General features: G+C 34.3%; 1 protein-coding gene across 5 annotated transcripts in view; it reads left to right on the top strand.

The window, feature by feature from the left end:
- LOC111057758 (aminoacylase-1) overlaps window positions 1-22,347 on the top strand; it is a 37,298-nt gene extending 14,951 nt beyond the window's left edge. For 2 of the 5 annotated variants that reach the window (XM_039439782.1, XM_039439781.1), the window contains exons 4-9: window positions 641-787; window positions 3,207-3,394; window positions 5,908-6,009; window positions 7,601-7,728; window positions 19,587-19,647; window positions 21,607-22,347. In XM_039439782.1, the coding sequence (XP_039295716.1) occupies window positions 641-787; window positions 3,207-3,394; window positions 5,908-6,009; window positions 7,601-7,728; window positions 19,587-19,647; window positions 21,607-21,750 (770 nt within the window). In that variant the 3' untranslated portion in view covers window positions 21,751-22,347. Of the gene's footprint in view, window positions 1-640; window positions 788-3,206; window positions 3,395-5,907; window positions 6,010-7,600; window positions 7,729-13,085; window positions 13,214-15,233; window positions 15,362-19,586; window positions 19,648-21,606 lie in introns of all 5 variants that reach the window. The other 3 variants (XM_039439779.1, XM_039439780.1, XM_039439783.1) reach the window with 2 other exon arrangements.
- Window positions 22,348-23,051: the final 704 nt, after the last annotated feature.

Below are 23,051 nucleotides of genomic sequence, written 5' to 3'. Positions count from 1 at the left end.
TCAATCAGGTACTTAGTGCCGGTTGCAAAAAAGCCGGGCTATTTTCAATCCTGATCAATTCCATCAGATCCATCTTATTGAAATGGTCTTCTCTGATTTGGTTCACGTGAAGTTGATCAGCAGGCAGATGTGCCTAGAGTTACATCTAAACAGAAGTTGCTCGTTTAGTAGTATAGGATTAGATAAATATAGAGCTTGGCTGAATTTGATGTGCAGGCTCATGTTTGCCTTGTATTTACTAGAGTTACCAAACATGACGTTGTCTATAATTAAACATTCTGTGACAATAAAGATATTTATTTATTTATTTATTTAAAAATCAGGATTAAAAATTAACCGGCTTTTGTGCAACTGGGCCTTTGTGAGGGACATTTTTGCATTCCTCTGAGAATTAATCTCAATTTACTGTTATTAGATAGAACATTTCTGTATGAATGTTATTATAATTTCTTATTTCGTAATAATTTTCTTATGCTTTCTTACTCCAGAGCTCGGTCCCCGATATTTTATTTAATTCTCTAAATTCACATTGCTTTGATCTTCCACGTCTTTAATTTGTGACATTGATTATTGATTAATGTATTATTGACATAATGATTGATTATTGGTGAGTGTAATTGTATTTTTTTGCGGTTTTCAGATGAAGAGATCGGTGGCGTGGCCGGTATGGGTGAATTCGTGAAGTCTGACGAATTCCGTGAGCTGAACATTGGCTGCGCCCTTGACGAGGGGATGGCTAGCCCGGGAGAGGAATTTGTCGTTTTCAACGGCGAACGATCAATTTGGCGTAAGTTGACACATTCTAGTTTTCCTTCACAGAGGGAGTGAAATAACAATTTAGATACGTGTAGCAGAAATTAATTTGTCCACTCAGTATTCAAACACTGAAATTCGATGACAAAAAAAATAGCTTGAAATTTGGAAAATAAACGACCTATACGATGGGATGGACAGTAGTCGACAGTAATCGGTTAACAAAAAATGGCTTGAATTTTGGAACATAAACGAACTTTACCATGGGATTTCTACCTTAATGCTATCTTCTCTCGATGGTATCACCGTAAATGATACAGTATCAACACAATATGATACTGTATCATCTGAAATTGATACACAACACCATAATTTGATACAAAACTTCCAAACTTTGAATGAATTCTACAAACCATGGGATATCTTCTCATGCTATCTTTTCTCTATGATAAAAGCCATCGATAAAAGTAATTTTTATAATCCAGTAGAAGATGCTAAAATGCTTGTGATACTGTATCACCATGCACAATACAGTATCAACACAATATGATACAGTATCATCTCTACTTGATCATCTCAGTATATGATCTCTCTTGATCATCTACAGTATCATCTCTACAGTATCACCATGCACAATACAGTATCAACACAATATGATACAGTATCAACACAATATGATACAGTATCATCTCTACTTGATACACAACACCATAATTTGATACAAAACTTCCAAACTTTGAATGAATTCTACAAACCATGGGATATCTTCTTATGCTATCTTTTCTCTATGGTAACACCATAAATGATACATTATCACCTCAAAATTATACAGTATCAACACAATATGATACAGTATCATCTCTACTTGATACACATCATAATTTGATACAAAACTTGAACGAATTCTACAAAACATGGAATATCTTCTTATGCTATCTTTTCTCTATGGTATCACCATAAATGACACATTATCACCACAAAATTATACAGTATCAACACAATATGATACAGTATCATCTCAACTTGATACACAGCATCATAATTTGATACAAAACTTGAACGAATTCTACAAAACATGGAATATCTTCTTATGCTATCTTTTCTCTATGGTATCACCATAAATGACACATTATCACCACAAAATTATACAGTATCAACACAATATGATACAGTATCATCTCTACTTGATACACATCATAATTTGATACAAAACTTGAACGAATTCTACAAAACATGGAATATCTTCTTATGCTATCTTTTCTCTATGGTATCACCATAAATGACACATTATCACCACAAAATTATACAGTATCAACACAATATGATACAGTATCATCTCTACTTGATACACATCATAATTTGATACAAAACTTGAACGAATTCTACAAAACATGGAATATCTTCTTATGCTATCTTTTCTCTATGGTATCACCATAAATGACACATTATCACCACAAAATTATACAGTATCAACACAATATGATACAGTATCATCTCTACTTGATACACATCATAATTTGATACAAAACTTGAACGAATTCTACAAAAAAAAGGAATATCTTCTTATGCTATCTTTTCTCTATGGTATCACCATAAATGACACATTATCACCACAAAATTATACAGTATCAACACAATATGATACAGTATCATCTCAACTTGATACACAACACCATAATTTGATACAAAACTTCCAAACTTTGAATGAATTCTACAAACCATGGGATATCTTCTTATGCTATCTTTTCTCTATGATAGAAGCCATCGAATTTGATTGATAAATTATTGACTTGTGCTTAGTTTGGATGTGGACTCTGCCTTGTTTTACAAATTTGTATTGTTGGCTGTGAATAGATTAATTGAATTTGAGTCTGTAATGTATCGTTTATCTTCCAAATTTTAAGCCGATTACTGTCGACTACTGTCTATTATTACTGTTTTGTTGCGAGTGTAAGAGTGTAAGAACGGCACAGTATGAGAGACTACCAGCGTCACATAGCTTTACCAATAACAACTACTAGGACTATCAGCTTGAGTGAACAGTGGAATTTGGAACATAAAACCATAGAGAAACAATAGCATGAGTAGATATCCCATGCTATAGGGCGTTTATGTCGCAACTTTTACTGTTATCTCAAGCCCGAAAGTCCTCGTAGTTCTTTCCCGTGAAGCTTTATGACGCTGGTAGACTCTCATATTGTGCTGTTTATACACTCTTACCCGGTCAAAACAGTAAAAATCGACAGTAATCGGCTTGAGTTAACAGTAAAAGTTGCGACATAAACGACCTATAACATGGGATATCTACTCATGCTATTGTTTCTCTATGATAAAACCCTATACCATGGCATCTCTCTCCTCTGTGGTTTGATACGGTTAGATATATGTGAATATTTTTTCGCGATAATTTTTCTATCGATTGGAGATTCTAATCTTGTTCGGTTGTGATATAGACATGCACATCCACTGCCTGGGCACCCCGGGCCATGGATCGCTTCTATTGGACGACACAGCCGGAGAGAAGCTGAACATTGTCATCAACCGGTTCATGGCGCGCCGTGAGCAGGAGAAGAAGAAGCTGGAGGTCAATCCAAACCTCACAGTCGGTGACGTCACCACTATCAACCTCACCATGCTCAAGGTTAGTTGAACGAGCGCAGCGAGTTCCCACTAACAGAATAATCAATCAATAGTTTATTTTTCCTTCATACAATGCATACATGTATGTCTATAATTATATAAATACAATTGACAATTTACAAAATAAGTTGAAAGTAAAATAGTATTATTATTAAATAAGGATAGTCCTTGAAAAGGTTAAAAACCTGAGCGCAGGGGCCGAGTGTTACTAAAACAAAATTATTCATAAAATAAATAGAATGGGTGGATTCCTATTAACATCTCAATAATGATTTAATTCTAATACTCGTACTCTAAAATATTTGAACTCTAATATTCGTATAGTCTTTATTGGTGGAACAGTACCTGACATTATTTATTATTTTGATCATTATTTATAATCTTGCTATCGATATCAATATTCACCAAAGGGAAAAATCTTATCAAATATTCACCAAAGGGAAAAATCTTGTGGTCGTCATATGTAGGCCTAATATGCAAATCGATTCCAATCGGAGATATCAATAGAACAGCTGAAAGAATATCAGAGGTATTTTGAGCGAGTTCTCCAGCCCTGGGGTCTCTCTAGTAGTACAGTTTTGTTGGGAGTGTAAGAGTGTAAGAACGGCACAGTATGAGACTACAAACGTCACATAGCTTCACCAATAACAAGTACTAGGACTATCAGCTTGAGTGAACAGTGAAATTTGGAACATAAAACCATAGAGAAACAATAGCATGAGTAGATATCGCATGGTACAGGGCGTTTATGTCGCAACTTTTACTGTTATCTCAAGCCCGAAAGTCCTCGTAGTTCTTTCCCGTGAAGCTGTGTGACACTGGTAGTCTCTCATATTGTGCCGTTTATACACTCTTACCCGGTCAAAACCTTGAAAATCGACAGTAATCGACAATAATCGGCTTGAGATAACAGTAAAAGTTGCGACATAAACGACCTATTCTACTACGCTATTGTTTCTCTATGATAAAACCCTATACCATGGCATATCTCATCTCTGAGGTTTGATTAAAAATCGACAGTAATCAACAATAATCGGCTTGAGATAACAGTAAAAGTTGCGACATAAACGCCCTATACCATAGGATATCTACTCATGCTATTGTTTCTCTATGATAAAACCCTATACCATGGAATATCTCATCTCTTTGGTTTGATACGGTTAGATATATGTGAATATTTTTTCGCGATAATTTTTCTATCGATTGGAGATTCTAATCTTGTTCGGTTGTGATATAGACATGCACATCCACTGCCTGGGCACCCCGGGCCATGGATCGCTTCTACTGGACGACACAGCCGGAGAGAAGCTGAACATTGTCATCAACCGGTTCATGGCGCGTCGCGAGCAGGAGAAGAAGAAGCTAGAAGTCAATCCGAACCTCACAGTCGGTGACGTCACCACTATCAACCTCACCATGCTCAAGGTCAGTTGTACGAGCGTAGCGAGTTCCCACTAACAGAATAATTAATCAATCGATAGTTTATTTTTCCTTCATACAATGCATACATGTATGTCTATAATAATTATATAAATACAATTGACAGTTTACAAAATAAGTTGAAAGTAAAATAGTATTATTATTAAATAAGGAAAGTCCTTGAAAAGGTTAAAAACCTGAGCGCAGGGACCGAGTGTTACTAAAACGAAATTATTTCTAAAATAAATAAATTGGGTGGATTCCTATTAACACCTCAATAATGATATAATTCTAATACTCGTACTCTAAAATATTAGTATTCTAATATTCGTATGGTCTTTATTGGTGGAACAGTCCCTGACATTATTTATTATTTTGATCATTATATATAATCTTGCTATCGATATCAATATTCACGAGTGGAAAAAATCTTGTGAACGTCAAATAATGTAATACCAACAATTGATTCAAACCAGAGATATCAATAGAACAGTTGACCGAATATCATAGGTATTTTGAGCGAGTTCTCCAGCCCTGGAGTCTCACTAGTAGTACACTTACTTGATATGATGTGTGATTGATCATCTCTGCTGCATTCTCTATCTTCGTCGCTCCACTACCTTTTGTCTCACATTCTACAAATAAAAATGAATAATCGTCTCAATGAACATAAGGCTCAACTCACACTTATGCGACTCAGGTTGAGAAGAGACTCGATTCTAGTGGAGAGCATATGTTTCCAAATGGTGACACTCAGACAGTCTCCGCGACTGTCACCATTTGAAAACACATTCGATTCTAGTCACCGCGACTGTCACCATTTGAAAACACATTCGATCCTAGTCTCCGCGACTGTCACCATTTGAAAACACATTCGATTCTAGTCTCCACGACTGTCACCATTTGAAAACACATTCTCTCGACTAGAGTCCAGTCTCTTCTTGACCTGAGTCGCGTGAGTGTGAGTTGAGCCTTAATTATACAGAAAATTCTTTTTGTCAATATTAATACCGTATATTTTCACTGACTGATTCCAAACTCATATTTAATTAAGTTTCAGTAAGTTGATAAAAATATTAAATTTGTTTTGTACAGGGTGGTGTCCAGAACAACGTTGTCCCCCCAGAATTGGTGGTTGGATTTGACTGTCGGTTATCGGTCGACACTGATCATGAAGAATTCGAAAACTGGGTCAAGGTGAGCGATTACAAACTATAAATCAAAATATAATTGAAAATTTGCAGTTAAGACTATGGTTAATGAAATTTGTATTGGAGCCCTTAGTTTGGTGAGATCAAATTGTGGAAAGAATTCACATTCTCGAGACTTGAGTAGTTCTCAATATTGAGAACAATTTTGATGTGCAAAAATTTGTTGCTTATTGAATGTTTGTGAAATTCATTGTGAATAACTCAAACCATTGTTGTTTAAATGGTACGTTTCGTCATCGGACGGACGGCACGCATCGGACGGATCGCACGATTAGATTTGATGCATTGTTTTCAATTGGAGTGCGCATATCTATCCGCATCTAAAGGTGCGTACAGATAAACGCGCCTCCAACCCGCTCCGCGCACGCTCCGCCCACGCTCCTCACTCGCACCGATCATGAATGTAACGGGAGATGTTAGCTCTTCTCGCGCTCCACTCTTGCTCCCCGGTCGATCATCAATCGATCTGCTCGAGTGACGTTCGATTGCGGAGCAGAGCGGAAGTCTGTACGCACCTTTATAGGTATGCGGACGGATCGGACGATTAGATTTGATGCATTGTTTTCAATTGGAGTGCGCATACCTATAAGATGCGAATAGGTATGCGAATTGAAAACAATGCATCAAATCTAATCGTCCGATCCGTCCGATGCGTGCCGTCCGTCCGATGACGATCTGTGTGCGCCTACCTTAATTGTGAAGTATTTCGATATAATACTTACTTATTTTTTAGTGCCACTAAAATCATTAAAAGACGATGAAATACTTCAAGTATTTACCTTCTATTTAAAAGTAACCTTTATTTTATCTCAACCCTTTCTATGTGTTTTGATAAAATAAATGGGTACTTTATATCTTTCATTGTGAGGTGAAAAAGTGATTACACAAATATTTATTCATTTATTTATTTATTCATTCATAAATGGAGACAACGGGGGTCACCTCAAATCTGTCTCCTTTACATATTTGTACAATACAATATTGAGATTAAAAAAGGAAAAAATAGTTATAATATATTATTGATAATAATAAAAAAAATATTAATAGGAAAATTAATGTATAAGAAAAAGAAGAAAATGACAAAAAAATACAATGAGTACAAAAACTTGTAATCTTGAAATTATTGTCAAATCCACAAAAATAAGTTTATTTAAAACCAGTCTCGAGTTTCATCGCCATACTTGGCATCATCCTCAGTGGAAACTGAAACTCGAGTCTGGTTTTAAATAAACTTATTTTTGTGGATTTGACAATATTTGTGTAATCATTTTTCCACCTCATCTTGGAGAAGTTCCTCAACATTTCTGAAGACAGTGTAAATTCTTTCATTGTGTTTAATTTCGATATAATTATTAGTATGATATATAGTGAAGCTCAAAGTTAGTAGACAGTTTACTAATGTTGAGTGAAACTGTCTGATCTATCAATCACCTGTCTTCGTGAGGATCAATCAGTTATAATGAATATTTAACCGAGTCCTCTTTAATCTCTCGAAAACTATTGTGAAATTTGAATATTTCTGGTGGAAATCTAGTTTTTCTTGTCTGTTTTTCCCCTAATTGCTGCGCTGACAACAGGGAGTGTGTAAGGAGGCAGGCAAAGGAACCTGGGTGGAGTATCAGCAGAAACAGGAGAAAATAGAAATCACAAAATTAACCACTAGCAACCCCTGGTGGGGTGTTCTTAGTAGTGTATGTTCTAACATGTAAGTGTCGTTTGTCCTTAACCTGTATTTGTTCAGTAGTTGATCCTAAACTACCCTTAAACTGCTTTAGGGCCGTTTGATCAGTGACAGGTTAAACTAAATTTCATTTTAAATTGGATTAAACCCGTATCAAGTCTCGTTTGTTATAATGTGTTTTATTCTGAGTTCAAGCAAGGCCACCTATAATACAGGTTAAATCCTCTAATGTACTCAAAGACCTTAAAGATGCATAGACTCACATGCAGCGCTAGTGTCGTACTTGGAATTGAAATCCGCCATTGAGGGGGCAACCCATAAGATTATTACATACCAATGCCACCAATGCCTTTGTGATCTATAGTATTACAAATATTAGATATATAATATCTCGTGCTAAAATACCCCAATGGCGGCCTTCAATTTCAAGTAAGAGCTATCATTGGGAAGGCATAGGCATTGTGGGTCTATATCCAATACCTACTATTACTTCAGGCCTCACAACTGATCTCTAATAAACTATGACGTCATCACATGTAGATCATCGATGATCTACTGTCGGTAAGCAAGCGAAATAAGAGCGCTGATGTTTGTTATCACATCTGATATGGTAATCAACAAAATTGGAATTACAAATTCAATTTTCACGGTCTTCCATTTCAATGAATATGGTTTGTTTATCATTCTTCTAATATTCGTTTGTGAAAAGTAATAATGAATTTGGGGTTTCAAATCATGGGATACTGTTGTGTACCTAATTGTTGCGGGAATTATAACAAGACTCCAAAAGTTTCCGTACGGTATTTTATTTTTCGAAAGATGAAACTTTGAAACGAGAATGGATACGAGCGATAAGAAGAAAGAACTTCAATTCTACAAAACAACGGTTTACATGAAGTGTAGAAGAACAGTGTAAATAAAGTGTGAGTGGAGAATTTAATTAACGTGTGAAAGAACAGTGTAAATAAAATGTCAAATAACAGTGTAATTAGAGTGTGGAAAAACAGTGTGAATAAAGTGTGTGAAAGAACTTTAGAACTAATAAATAAAAAAGTAAATGCAAAGTGTTGGAACTGTCCATAACATCATAATATTAAAGGTTTTACCTAACTGAAAAACAGTCTTCTGATGGGTTTCTTTGTACCACAGATTTATTGTGATCAAGTTTGTGGGAGCCTCTTTCCTATTTATCGTTAAATAAAATTTGGTTTATGTTTAATTTACCTCTCCTTCGACTCTGATACAGGCTATTATTAAGTATATTTGGTTGAGATGAAATTATTTATCAATAGCTCTATCACTGAATCGAGTTGGCCTATGTTTGTCAAGCTGAAAGTATGGATAAATTAATGCATTTGTGGAATAAATTTTATTTCAATAAAATTCCTATTTATTGAAATACAAGTGTCTTTAATCTGAAATTTAGATAGTATTCCATCCAATAAAAAATCGATACAGTATCAAAAGTTACATTGATAAGCTAGTAGAAACTACTATGAACTAGGAAGAATCAATCTACATGTTATGACGTCATTAATTAGTTGTGGGGCCTGAAGTAATAGTAGGTATTGCTATATCTCTTTAAGGTCTTTGAATGTATTAGAGGTGGCTATGGTTTAAGCCACCTGCTGATTAAATCGAGTTTAAGCTTTGACTGTGTAAACGGCCCTTGGTGTAGTTTGCCCTTAACTTTTCGTTTGTTTAGCAGTTGGTCGTAGCACTAAATTAATGTGGATTGTCGTTTATCGTAGTTGTTTTTTTCTACTTCATTCATTTCTCAATCATTGATAAAATTTGTTGAATAGGAATTGATATTGTGGACTTTCTCCATAATTGAAAAAACAAAGTTTTATTTTTGTTACATCCAAATTTTTATTGAATTTGTACACTGGACTACAGTTTCTTGTTGAACCAACACATCTTCATCTAAAATTGCAGTATTGTGTACAAATCCAAGAAACACATTTTTATTTTTGTTACATCTACATTAAAATTTTATTAAATTTGAATGCAGGACTGCAGTTTTGTGTAGAAACCAGTACAGCAGATGTGTTGATTTCAACACGAAACTGCAGTACTGTGTACAAATACAATAAATGTAGATGTAAGAAAAATAAAACTGTTGAATGAAAAAAGACTAAGAAATTGTCAAAAAACCACAGATTTATTGATACTTATTTCACATTTATTGATACTTAGAAACTACTTAGATTTCTAAGTATCAATAAATCTGTGGTTTTTTGACAATTTATTGTCAAAAAACCACAGATTTATTGATACTTATTTCACATTTATTGATACTTAGAAACTACTTAGATTTCTAAGTATCATAAATCTGTGGTTTTTTGACAATTTATTGTCAAAAAACCACAGATTTATTGATACTTATTTCACATTTATTGATACTTAGAAACTACTTAGATTTCTAAGTATCAATAAATCTGTGGTTTTTTGACAATTTCTTAGTCTTTTTCATTCAATATGAATAATTACCACAATATCAACTTCTCAACTACACAAAAAATAAGACTGTTTTTTCAATAATGTCTTCATGATTTACTCTCTTCCTTTTACTTTGTGTAATATAATGTGTTTGCCATAGCACCATATAACTTAAATTGTCGGCCTTTCGTAGTTGTTTTTTCCACTTGATTTCTTTTTCAATAATTTCTCCTCATTCTCTTCCTTTTTCCATTCAAGTTATTTGCAAATGTGTGTCATTCTTCTGTAATTGATAAGTATTTTAAAATATAATGGCTCAGTTGCTCAAAAGCCGGTCGAATTTTAACTGTGATTAATTTCACGAGAACCAACCAGAGAAGGCCTTTTTGCTTTGATAAGACGGCTTCGCTGATTGGTTGTAGTGGAATTAATCACGATTAAAATTTAACCGGCTTTTGTGCAACCGGCACAATGTTTCAGTTTTTATCTGTCTTTCCCATCATTTCTTCATTGAGCTTCTCCTAATTTTGTCTATTTGTAAATTAGTGTCATGTTTCTGTGATTAATTGGCTTTCAAAACGTAGTGTTCAAAGTGCATGGCTAATTTTGTTTTTTCTTCAGGTTTTTTCACATTTTTAAAGGGTGAAATAGATTTTCCTTTTTCACTTGAGTAGGTACTCGAAAATATTCACTCCTTCTAGTATTGTCAAATGGCATGTGACCAATTTAAATAATCTACACTTTTTTCAATTCTTTTTGATTCCTCTGAATTATTATATATTCTCCTTGTTGATTTTGTGGTAGTATTAATCTTTTTTTCTTTTCAATCAAATGTCAAATTTGCTCGGTTTCTTAAACCTTCCTTGTATGAATTTGCAATTTTAATTTAGTGGATGCAGAGGTTGCGTTTTGTTCTCTGTATTATGTTTTGTATTTTTTTGTTGCTTCACCTATTGATCAGTTAAAGATTTTTCATTTTAGTTCAATCCATTTGTATGGGGGTTCTCTTTTTTGCGGTTATTTATTGTATCGTATTTCTGGTCTTCATACTTGACTCAGTTATTGAACTCGATAATTATCGTATCATATTCTTTTCAAACTAGGATTTCCTACAAAATTTCTCAAGTTTGTATTGCCCAGTTTCTATTTTTTCAGTTGTTATTTTGTACAGCTTTTTAATTTTATTCACTGCAAAACTTCCCTCATCTTACTATGTTTTCATATAATTTTGTTCAGTTTGTCATGCATTTGTATAATTGTTGTGATGATAGAAATTTTGTATGCTGCATGATAATTGATAATGAGAACTTAATGAATGTTTTAGCCATTCTCTATTGAAGAATTCATTTGTTGTTTTCAATTTAATCTACCCATTTAATTTATTTTGATTGAATGCTGTTTAAATCATCATTTGATTCCAATGCTTTCAAAATTTGATTACATGAAGAATAGAATCTTCATAGAAAATAATTTCAATAATACTGTAATATAAGTCTTATATAAGACTATTCTTCTATCCACAGTATCAAATGAAGTTCTATTCAATGTCATAATATTACCATAGAGAAACAATAGCATAAGTAGATATCCCATGGTATAGGGCGTTTATGTCGCAACTTTTACTGTTATCCCAAGCTGATAGTCCACGTAATTCTTTCATGTGAAGCTTTATGACACTGGTAGTCTCTCATATTGTGCCGTTCATACACTTTTACCCGGTCAAAACAGTAAAAATCGACAATAATCAACAGTTATCGGCTTGATATAACAGTAAAAGTTGCGACATGAACGCCCTATACCATGGGATATCTTCTTACGCTATTGTTTCTCTATGATATTACTAACATTACATATTACATTATACAGTTTAAATTACAGGGCATACTATTCATCCACTCTATTCTCATTGATTAACCTGATAGTTCTGTTCATATATATTTCAGTTTCATTCATTTATTTACGATACAAATAAAACTGATTATTCATTAAACATCAATATTTAACTTGAGAGTTACTGTGTAAATCATTATATATCAATCTGGTATTTATGTGTTCATGGTTAACACAGTATTATTTCATAACAATTCAATCATTCTCTCTTTAATTACTTGAACACAAATTGTTTCTACTTTTTGTTCAGTTTGTTTCAATTGTTGGTTATGTTCTGATTTAGTTTCATTTGAATTAATATTTTTCCAATTACTTGAACACAGATTGGTTCCTATTTTGTACTGTTTTTCAATTGTTTGATTATATGATTTGATTTAGTTTAATTTCAATTAATATTTATTTAATTACTTGAACACAGTTTACTTCTATTTTTGTGCTGTTCATTTCAATTGTTAGTTAGGTTTTGATATTCAGTTTCATTTCAATCTTTCTTCAATTACTTGAACCCGGATTGGATCCTATTTTATACTGTTTTTTCAATTGTTTGATTATATGATTTGATTTAGTTTAATTTCAATTAATATTTATTTAATTACTTGAACACAGATTGGTTACTTTTTTGTGCTGTTTATTCAATTGTTAGTTAGGTTTTGATATTCAGTTTCATTTCAATTAATCTTTCTTCAATTACTTGAACCCAGATTGGATCCTATTTTATACTGTTTTTTCAATTGTTTGATTATATGATTTGATTTAGTTTAATTTCAATTAATATTTATTTAATTTCTTGAACACAGATTGGTTTCTTTTTTGTGCTGTTTTTTCAATTTATTGTTAGTTATGTTTTGATTAAGTTTCATTTCAATTAATCTTTCTTTGACAAAGATTGGTTCCTATTTTGTTCTGTTTATTTCATTAAAAATTGTTAGTTATGTTTTCATTAAGTTTCATTTCAATTATTCTTTCTTTGACACAGATTAGTTCTATTTTGTGCTGTTCATTTCAATTGTTAGTTATGTTTTGATTTAGTTTCATTTAATTTCTGTTAGGCTATTTGTGATGAAGTAGGAGGTGACACGTGGGTTGAATTTCAACGTAAAGAGTGGAAGAAAAAGGTTACTCCAATTTCTCATGACAATTTGTGGTGGCAATGCCTCTGTACAGTCGCAAGCAATTTGTAAGTGATTTCGGTTCTTATTTTAATTATTTATATTTATTTTCAGCCTTTTCCCCCATCAATATCTTTCAATATTATTTATACACCGTGATTCAAAAAGAATACCACAACTTTGAAGATCTGCATTTAATCAAGGAAACATAATAGAAACTTGAGTTATAAATCAAAATGAAGAGTATTAAAATAAGTTTCTCCCCACTAGAAAACTAGTTCACAAATGGTCAATGTGACCCCCTCCAGACACTCGAGTGATATCAATACGATACTCGAACTGGTTGCACACCCTCGGACGTAACAGTTTGTATAGCTGCTGTTATTTCTTGTTTGAGCTCCTCAATGTTAGCTGGTAGAGGCGGTCGATACACGTATCTTTAACGTACCTCCATAGAAAAAAATCGCAGGGGGTAAGGTCAGGGCTTCTTGGAGGCCAGTGATGAAGTGCTCTGTCTCGAGCTGCTTGGCGGCCGATCCATTGCCTCGGATAGTTTTCATTCAAATAGGCACGGGCAGATGAGTGCCAATGGGGTGGTGCTCCAAATAAGGAATTAAAAAAAAACTTTAGAGCTTCTTCGAATCGATGACAGATAGTGCTCTACTCCACGTTTATTCTTTGCAGAGTTATCAATTTTCAAAGTTGTGGTATTCTTTTTGAATCACGGTGTATAAATGGTTTAATGACGAGATAAAGGTCGGCTGTCCTTGTACCGCTGTAAGTTCAACCTTTTTCTCGTTACTCAACCATTTATATTCTAATGAAAACACCAAGGTGTAGTCAACACTATAGTGAGGTCCACGTTATAATGGCAGTGAAGAAATATAGAAGAACATCGTTGCCGATTCTCTGCCTTCTATATAAGATAGCTGATACCGGTATATCTAATGTAATATCAACTGTTCATCTTGTTTGAAATAATCAATTAATGTCGGGGCACCGGGCTTCGCTCGTTATTTATCTATTGATAAACAGAACTTAATTCTTTAAAATTATTGGGGAAGAACTAACAGGCACAGCCCAAAACTGTTTCTTCCCCTAATTTTGATTCATACGCTATAAATATTCCAAAAAGTAGGTTATGTTCCAGACACTTGAATTCAGGTCAAATTTTCAGTCCAAATATTTGAAAACATAAACGTTCTAATTTAGATTGTTTACATAGGTACCGAATTGAATAACAAAATAACACTCACCAATCACTTAGAGCTGTAAAATAATGATTAACTTTGAATATTATGATAATATACCATGTCATGTCAACAAATCAGATTATTTTGATCGAGTCAATTAAAATTTCTAGATGTCTCGCGAGATACAGTAAGCTAATTGATTACACAGCTGATCTCCCACACAGGCACACGCATCTTCTGTTATCGACAGACGACGAAATTATCATGTTTTTCCAAGGATGAATCATTGTTATCCTTTTCATGTCCTTCAACGAGTTTTCCCAGGGATGAGGCCTAGTGCAATCGAATTTTTATATTATAAACCTACTATATTCCAAATTTCGTAAAAATTGTTAGAGCCGTTTTCGAGATCCGTTGAACATAGATAACCAGATATAAAAATATAAACAGATATACAGAAATTGCTCGCTTAATATAATAGGATAATTTATTCGTCTAGATGATTAAATAATAAATTTTCACAATTGAGATTGAATATTTTGTTAATTAGTCATATTTCTACATTGTTAAATATGATCTGTCAACGTTCCGTGGTAAAAAAGGATAGCGCGATCTGCTTTGTCGAATGATAGACAAGGATACCAACACCAATGTTAATCAAATACTGCAATTATAACGTGGACCTCACTATATCACACAATTCGTTATAGTTGACTAAATCTTTGTGCTTTCATTATGAATAAATATATATCACTACATCTCACCAAACACAGTTTCAGGATTAATTTCATATTTTATCGAAATTTTGTTACTCTCCACAGCTTCGAAGTTTTGATTTTACCAACAACGTTTTTCGCATTTAATTTTATATTTTTTGTTTGAAAATTATGTTTAGGGCGTTTGCAAAGAGGCGGGAGGGGGTACATATCCGGACATAAATGTCAAAATGCCCCCCACAGTCACTACCTCCCTGGATGAGAGCAACCTTTGGTGGAAGGCATTTACTAAAGAAACTGATTCTATGTAGGTTCACCATTTGTTTTATTTCTTGATTTCAAATTATTCATTACATTTCGTTCACAATTTTCCTTTTGAATTCTCATCAACATTCCATTTTTGTACCCATTATTTTCAATGTATATCTCCCCATTAACTAACTTATATTTATCCTAATTTTTGATGTTACAAATCTAAAAGTCTTTCAAGGTTACTCAATTTTTGTTTTCAGATTATTCATGATATTTCGTTCACAATTTTCCTTTTGAATTCTCATCAACATTCCATTTTTCTACCCATTATTTTCAATGTATATCCCCCGTCAACTAACTTATATTTATCCTAATTTTTGATGTTACAAATCTAAAAGTCTGTGTAATATATATATCTTCCAAGGTTCCTCAATATTTGTTCAATGCATCAACTAATACCCTTACATTCTAATCTTTATAGAGTATGTTTCATAATATCTTTTTACTTATTGTTTTCCGTACTGGTTCACCTATAACATTTATATTTATTCTACTCCTTTGTTTTTAACTCTTCTCAACATTTTCCATTCTTAATCTTTTTCCCCTACTCGTTGGTTCCATTCTCTTCAACCAATTCATGTTTAGTTTACTCATTTACAAAAAATGATTACTAATTGATATTTATTTAGAATTTTCAATGTATCCAATGTATATTGAATTTGTATGTGATATATTAAAATCTAATCGAAGCTGGTTTAAACTGCCTTCAATTTTTTATGGGCAGGAAAATGCTAATAATGGGTGACCCAGAATAACGGGAACTTTTAAGAATGTCATAAAACAATAGTGAGAAGGGCAAAGATGATTTCATTTAAACTAATGTAAAGTTCAAGACTTGCCATTTGAGAATATTATTAACTAGCCGTCAGGCTCGCTTCGCTCGCCATATCCGTCTAGCCAGGGGGCTCCGCCCCCTGGACCCCTCGACTGGATCGTCCAAGAATGAGATCAGCAGGCTCGCTTCGCTCGCCTGCATTTTTCATTTGAGCATTTTTATCATATGTTAGAACAATCCAGTCGGGGGTCCAGACTAAACGTCTGGCTAAACGGATATGGCGAGCGAAGCGAGCCTGACGGCTAGTAATATAATATTCCCAGGATTGAAGTAGCAGTGTCCAATCAATCTTTCCGCGATAAATGCATTTAAATCTTCAACTTGGTGCCAACCTAACAAAGTCAACTCAACTTAATGCCAACCTGACAAAATTATTAATTTAGTTGCCAGTTAACAACTGTTTCGAAGAGGTACTCTATCTAGATTATAGTTCTACAGTAACATATGATATGGAAATTTCAATTATAATTAAGAGATTGGGAGAAGAAGAATATACATACTAAAAGACGAACTTTAAACCCTTAAAAACAACCCTTAGAGTTAAAATATTGCCAAAAGATTTCTTAGTGCGCCTCTAAAGGGCCAACTGAACATACCTACCAAATTTGAACGTTTTTGGTCCGGTAGATTTTTAGTTATGCGAGTGAGTGAGTGAGTCAGTCAGTCTGTCAGTGAGTGAGTGCCATTTCGCTTTTATATATATATAGATAACATCTATCACTTTTTGGCAATTACTCCATTAAGATCGCTTCCTCCTGCACGAATACACTCTTGAAATCTGTGTTGAGATTCCTGAACGATTGCTGCAACATTTCAGCTGGAATATTGTTAATTTCATTTAGAATTGTCTGTTATGATTCACCCACAGTTATTGGTCAAGTTGTGAAAACGTTTGATTTGAGATAGCTCCACAAACAGAAAATCGCAGGTGGACAAATCATGGGGACCAGGAAACGCAACCTAATCGTGAGATTACATACATTTTTGGACTCAAAATAGTGTGTGAATTAAGTTATTATTTACATAACCTCTAGACTGTGTATTCCAAATTAAGGTTAAAAGCAGTTTTGGGCGAATGCCTGTCGTTTCTACCTGCATTGTATCTATTGTCTATGATAAATGAATGAATTACACGGTCACCAAACAATACTCACTCGCGCAGTTGCCATTAACTGCCGTGTAGAGTGGATTTCGCTCACAATTTGATCAATAATTTTTAAATAATTAAAAATAAAACAAATTCAAAATAAAATCCGCAATATCCCAAATGAGATGTTGCAGCGATCAATGAGGAATCGTCAACACAGATTTGAGCAATGTATTCGTTCAGGAGGAAGCCATTTAAATGAAGTAATTGTCGAAAAGTGATAGATGTTATTAATTGACCGAGAGAAGTGAGGTCTAAGATTCAAGTCAACGGTTTGGCATTTCTCTTAATGTTTAAATGTTTATATGTTTCGCATTTACAGCGAAACGCGATAATAGATTTTCATGAAATTTGACAGGTATGTTCCTTTTTTAATTGCGCGTCAACGTATATACAAGGTTTTTGGAAATTTTGCATTTCAAGGATAATATAAAAGGAAAAAGGAGCCTACTTCATACGCCAATATTAGAGTAAAAATCAGACTATAGAATTATTCATCATAAATCAGCTGACTAGTGATTACACAGATGTGTGGAGAATCCAGTCTATTGCTGTATTTCCGTAAGGTCTATAGTTTCAATCAGGTACTTGTGGATGAGAATACTGCGTGAGGTCTACTGTTCACATAACTACTAGTAATTTTCAAATGGGAAGTCTTGAACTCCACATTAGTTTGAAGAAGATCATTTTTGCCCTTCCCACTAATTTTGGTGGCATTTTTAAAAGTTCCCGTTATTCTGGGTCACCCGTTTTTTTTTATTTCTGTCATGATTGATGAAAGTTACTTCCAATAATTAATTTTCTTCTGGCTTGAATAATGTTTCATTTACAACAATAAGTTTTTACTATATTTTTGAAAGTTAATATTCACGTTAGTTATCTCATATTTTTGTAAGTACACGTTTCATCTGAATCAAATTCATTCGAGTCGAATTTTTTTGTCGAAGAGCAGAACAGACTTAATACATCTGACTAATAAAAAAGTTATAATTCATACTATATATAAATACAATATAATTCAACTATAGACATTTATATGTATTGATACTGAGTTTTATCATAGTGGAATGGAAAATATGTGAATGAACTAAGTTACAATGAAGGTAGAATATCATGTAATAAAATCTCATTTTATAATGATAGTTCCTATTATTTAATAAAAACTTGTATTAGGCCTACCCTTTATTATTTAAAATATTACATCGACAAGTTTCGACCATAACTTAGGTCATTTTCAACTTGAACCATACTAGTAAATTATGGAAACAGCTAAATATTTCTTTTACAAGAATAATTTGACAGTAGGTTTTATTGGGGATATCCCAATCATCTTCAACTTGAAAATGACCTAAGTTATGATCGAAACTAGTCGTTGTAATATTTTTAATGATAAAGGGTACTACAAGTTTTCATATTGTTTTTATTGATTTGTAAAAAGTAGACCATTCAAGTGAAGTATTTTTCCTATTATTTGTATAAATTACTGTCTACTATTGTGACTCTGCCTTATTGTATAATTTGTATTGTTAGTTGTGATTAAATTGAATTTGAATTGAGATGATGGTACGACATTGTCTTTGTTCATATATATAAAGAGTTAGAAATTGAAAAATCCATTAACTATTCTGGCTGCTATGCAGTTTATGGAGTCTTTGGAACTTATCTGTTGTCATTTAAGGGTGTGTTCACCTTAGACCAGTTATAGAATAGACACGGCCCATTGTATATTCATACTGAAAGTCGATGAAGCCAACATCTACTGCCATATCTCCAAATCGTGACGTCAGCATCAGATAGAAAACTTTTCTGTAGAATTTGTTTACATTGTTTTCCATAGCAGATTGTGTCTATTTCAGCAGGAGCGCAGCGGGAGTTTACAATTTTAATGAAAAATAATTCACATCCTTCTGAAATAGACACAATCTGGAAGTTTTCTATCCGATGATGACGTCACAACTTGGCGATATGGCAGTAGATGTTGGCTTCAGTGGCTAGACTTCCCGGCGTGTCTATTCTATAACTGGTCTAAGGTGTTCACATAGAGATCGGTCAGGCGTTCTGAGATCCAGCGGTCTCAGAAGGGTACATATACATAATTGGAATCTGTATCCTCTTAAGACCGCTCTGACCGCTGACTGACTGACTGAGCTCTATGTGTGTGCATACACCCCAAGTGCTTTGATTAAAATTCTTTATGCAGAATTTGATGTGAGTGTAATAATTTATTTTCAATTTCAGGGGTCTCAAGCTGAAACCTGAGATATTCCCTGGTGGAACAGATAGTCGATTTATCAGAGAGGTATGTTTCAATTCAATCCATTTTTACCTTTTTTTTTACATTATCTTCAATCGGGAAGCAGCTTTCCATCGTTTTCTGTCTAGGGCTATACTTTTCAGCTGGATGTATCTACCTTTATCATAGAGAAAAGATTAAGAAGATATCCCATGATGTAGGGCATTTATGTTGCAAATTTCACTGTTAACTGGAGCTGATAGTCCTAGTAGTTATTTTTAATGAAGCTATTTGACGCTGGTAGTCTCTCAAGCCAATTTTCTGACTCCAGCTGTTTAAAGTCTAGAACTTAGCTAAATCCCGAGCTCGGAACCCGGCCCTTAGTATCTTGAACTCTCAAGCCGTGTCCACACTGAACAAATGTTCGACATACATGTTCGGCATACATGTTTGTTGAGGAGCTCATGGACAAACATTTTAAAACGTTTGTCAAACAAAATTTAATGTTATCCAAACATTTTCTTCAGTGTTGACAGCTGTAAAACATAGAACCTGTTCTTCCCACTTACAAATATTTTGTTTGCTGACGCGTCCACACTGGCCACGGGCAAACATTGTTTGTCAAACATAATAAAATTTTCCCAAACTGTTTCAACAAACATGTTTGTCGAACATTTGTTCAGTGTGGACACAGCTTTAGGGCCGGTTTCCGAGCTCCAGATTTGGCTAAATTCTAGACTTTGAACAGCTGGAGTCAGAAAATTGGCTTTCCAAAACGGGGCGTAGTCGCAGCTTTTATGACAATCTTTATTTTCTCATTTCTATAATTGGAAACGTTTTCCCTTGATGAAATGAAACATTCCCAAATAATTCAAAACAGCTGAAACTTTCTCTTCATTTTATTTTGTGTTCAATTTTATAGTTTCTCGATTTTTAATTTAAAAATGGTTATTCGTTTTACTGCGACTACGCCCCGTTTCGGGAAGCCATTTTTCTGACTCCAGCTGTTCAAAGTCTAGAACTTACCTAAATCCCGAGCTTGGAAACCGCCCCTTAGTATCTTGAACTCTCATAATCATCTTAACAACATAATATAATTAGTAGTTCTGTGAACAGTAGACCTCACGCAGTTTTCTCAACCACAAGTCTCTGGTGTCACCTGTTCTAGTTGCAGCGGTACCAGTCTACCTCCAAAATATATGTCATATGAATTAATCATGATTAAAATTTAACCCGCTTTTGTGCAACCGGCTCTGAGTACCTGATTGAATGATTGACTGTTCAACAGCTGAGCCATAATTTTGTCTCAGTCCCACACACATGCACTCGCATGACTGCAAAACAAAATATTGAAACCATAGACCTTATAGAAATACAGGTGCCTGTAGACACGGCTTCTCCAGACATGTGTGTGATGCATGCAATGAATAATCAACTTGTTATTCATTTACAATGCAAATGACACTAATGTAATAACATTGAAAGATAAAATAATAAGATAGTCCTTGTGCTATTTTTCTTCCAAATTTATAGGTGACAAAGTCCGAAATAAGGTTAGAATTTCACGTGTACAATTTTGATAAAATTTCAGTCCAAAACAAAAATGGAAACTATAGATTTTGAATTTTGATGGCTTGAATTAATAAATCAATTAGAAATATTACACTTAATTACCACTTGTAACGAATAATATTGAGTTATTTAAGAAATGTTAGCTGAATGATTATGAATAATTCTGTAGTCTAATCCTATCTTCAGAGTAGATGATATATATAGTGATATGGGAGTATGGAGGAATTCCTTTTCTTTTTATATTATCCTTCAAATGCAAAATTTCAAAAAACCTTGTGCATACATCGATGCACAGTTGAAAAAGGAATATTTTTGCCAAATCTTATCGAATTCTATCAATGTGTTTGGCTGTAATCGCGTTACATACAGACAGACAAAAGAAAATCCCAGTTAAAACATAGACCTCACCACATTCGGTCAACAAATATTTGTATCTATGTTTTTTTGTTGCAGTTGGGAATCCCAGCATTCGGCTTCTCGCCAATGAACCACACCCCTGTGCTTCTGCACGATCATAACGAGTTTCTCAACGAGAAGATTTTCTTGAAGGGCATCGACATCTACTATCAGATCATCACGGCGCTTGGCAATCTATAGAACTGGGAGCTGGAGGAGAAGGAGGTGGTGAGGTGGGGGGAGAGAGCAGCTGGAGAAGGAGGGGAAGTGGTGAGGAGGGATGTAGTGGAGGTGGAGGAGATGGAGGAAGTTGTGATGAAGATGGGAGATAAGAAGTTGTTTTTGTTGAAGAAGTGTAAGAAAGAAGTGGGGAGGAAAGAAAGTAATAGTAATGAGAAAGAAGGGATATGGGAGGAGGTAATGGGAGAGGAGGAGGAGGAGGAGGATGAGGAGGAGGAAATGTTGAAGGGTGAGAAGGAGATAAACGGTAAGAATTTAAATTTGTTGTTGGTAAAGAAGTGTGAAATTAGAGTTGGGAAGAAATATACTAATGTTACTGTAAAGGAAGTAATGGAGGAGGAGAAGAAGGAAAAGGAGGAGGAAGAGGAGGAGGAGGAGGAGGAGGAGGAGAAGGAGGAGGAGGAGGAGGAGGAGGAGAAGCAGCCCTTTTGTGATTGTTACCGTTGAGGCCTTTCAAGCTATGTCTTATATGTCCTCTTCTATGAATCTTGTATCCCACTGCATTATCTTGCCATATTATCTTTAGTGCATACTCTGTGGCTGTTTTTATCCTAATTTCAAACGATAACAGATTGACGATGTCACATTATTCTCTTCACAAAATCAGATTTTATCTTATTAAAACTATTCATTGACAAGAGTTGTAGAACAGAGTTGTTTGTCTTTAGACTTTCTCAAGTCTATTTCAAAAAGATTTTGTTGTATGGTACCATAGCCTCATCTAATACAAGGCCGCGGCCTACAATATTGCAACGTCGCAGTGTAGGCCTACAATCTAATACATGATTGGTGAAAAACATTTTTAAAAATACCAGCTGATCTTTTTCATGATTGGTGAAAAAGATTTTTAAAAATACCAGCTGATCTTTTTCACCAATCATGTATTAGATTCTAGGCCTACACTGCGACGTTGCAATATCGTAGGCCGCGGCCTTGTATTAGAGGTGGCTATGATGGTACTCTTATTTGCGTACAAACGTTTTCTACAGTTGAAAAAAATGTAAATAGGAGTGATTCGTGGTCTAGTGGGTAGAGTGCTTGCGTAGCAGCCAAGAGATCTCTGGTTCAAACCCCACTCAAAAGTCAAAAGTTTTTGAACAGGTCACTCCCGTTTTATCGGATGAGCACGTTAAACTGTTGGTCCCGGCTGAAGTATGACAGTCGTAAGGGCCCATTGACGGCTCAAATGATATATTCAGACGAGGTGGAACTTCCGTCAGGAACTCCCCATCAATAAAAGCCATACGAATATTATGATTAAT

This window comes from Nilaparvata lugens, chromosome 13 (assembly GCF_014356525.2).
Source record: "Nilaparvata lugens isolate BPH chromosome 13, ASM1435652v1, whole genome shotgun sequence".
NCBI classification, from domain to species: Eukaryota; Metazoa; Arthropoda; class Insecta; order Hemiptera; family Delphacidae; genus Nilaparvata; species Nilaparvata lugens.
The sequence above is the reverse complement of the archived record's forward strand: the minus strand, read 5'-3'. Positions and strand labels throughout refer to the sequence as shown.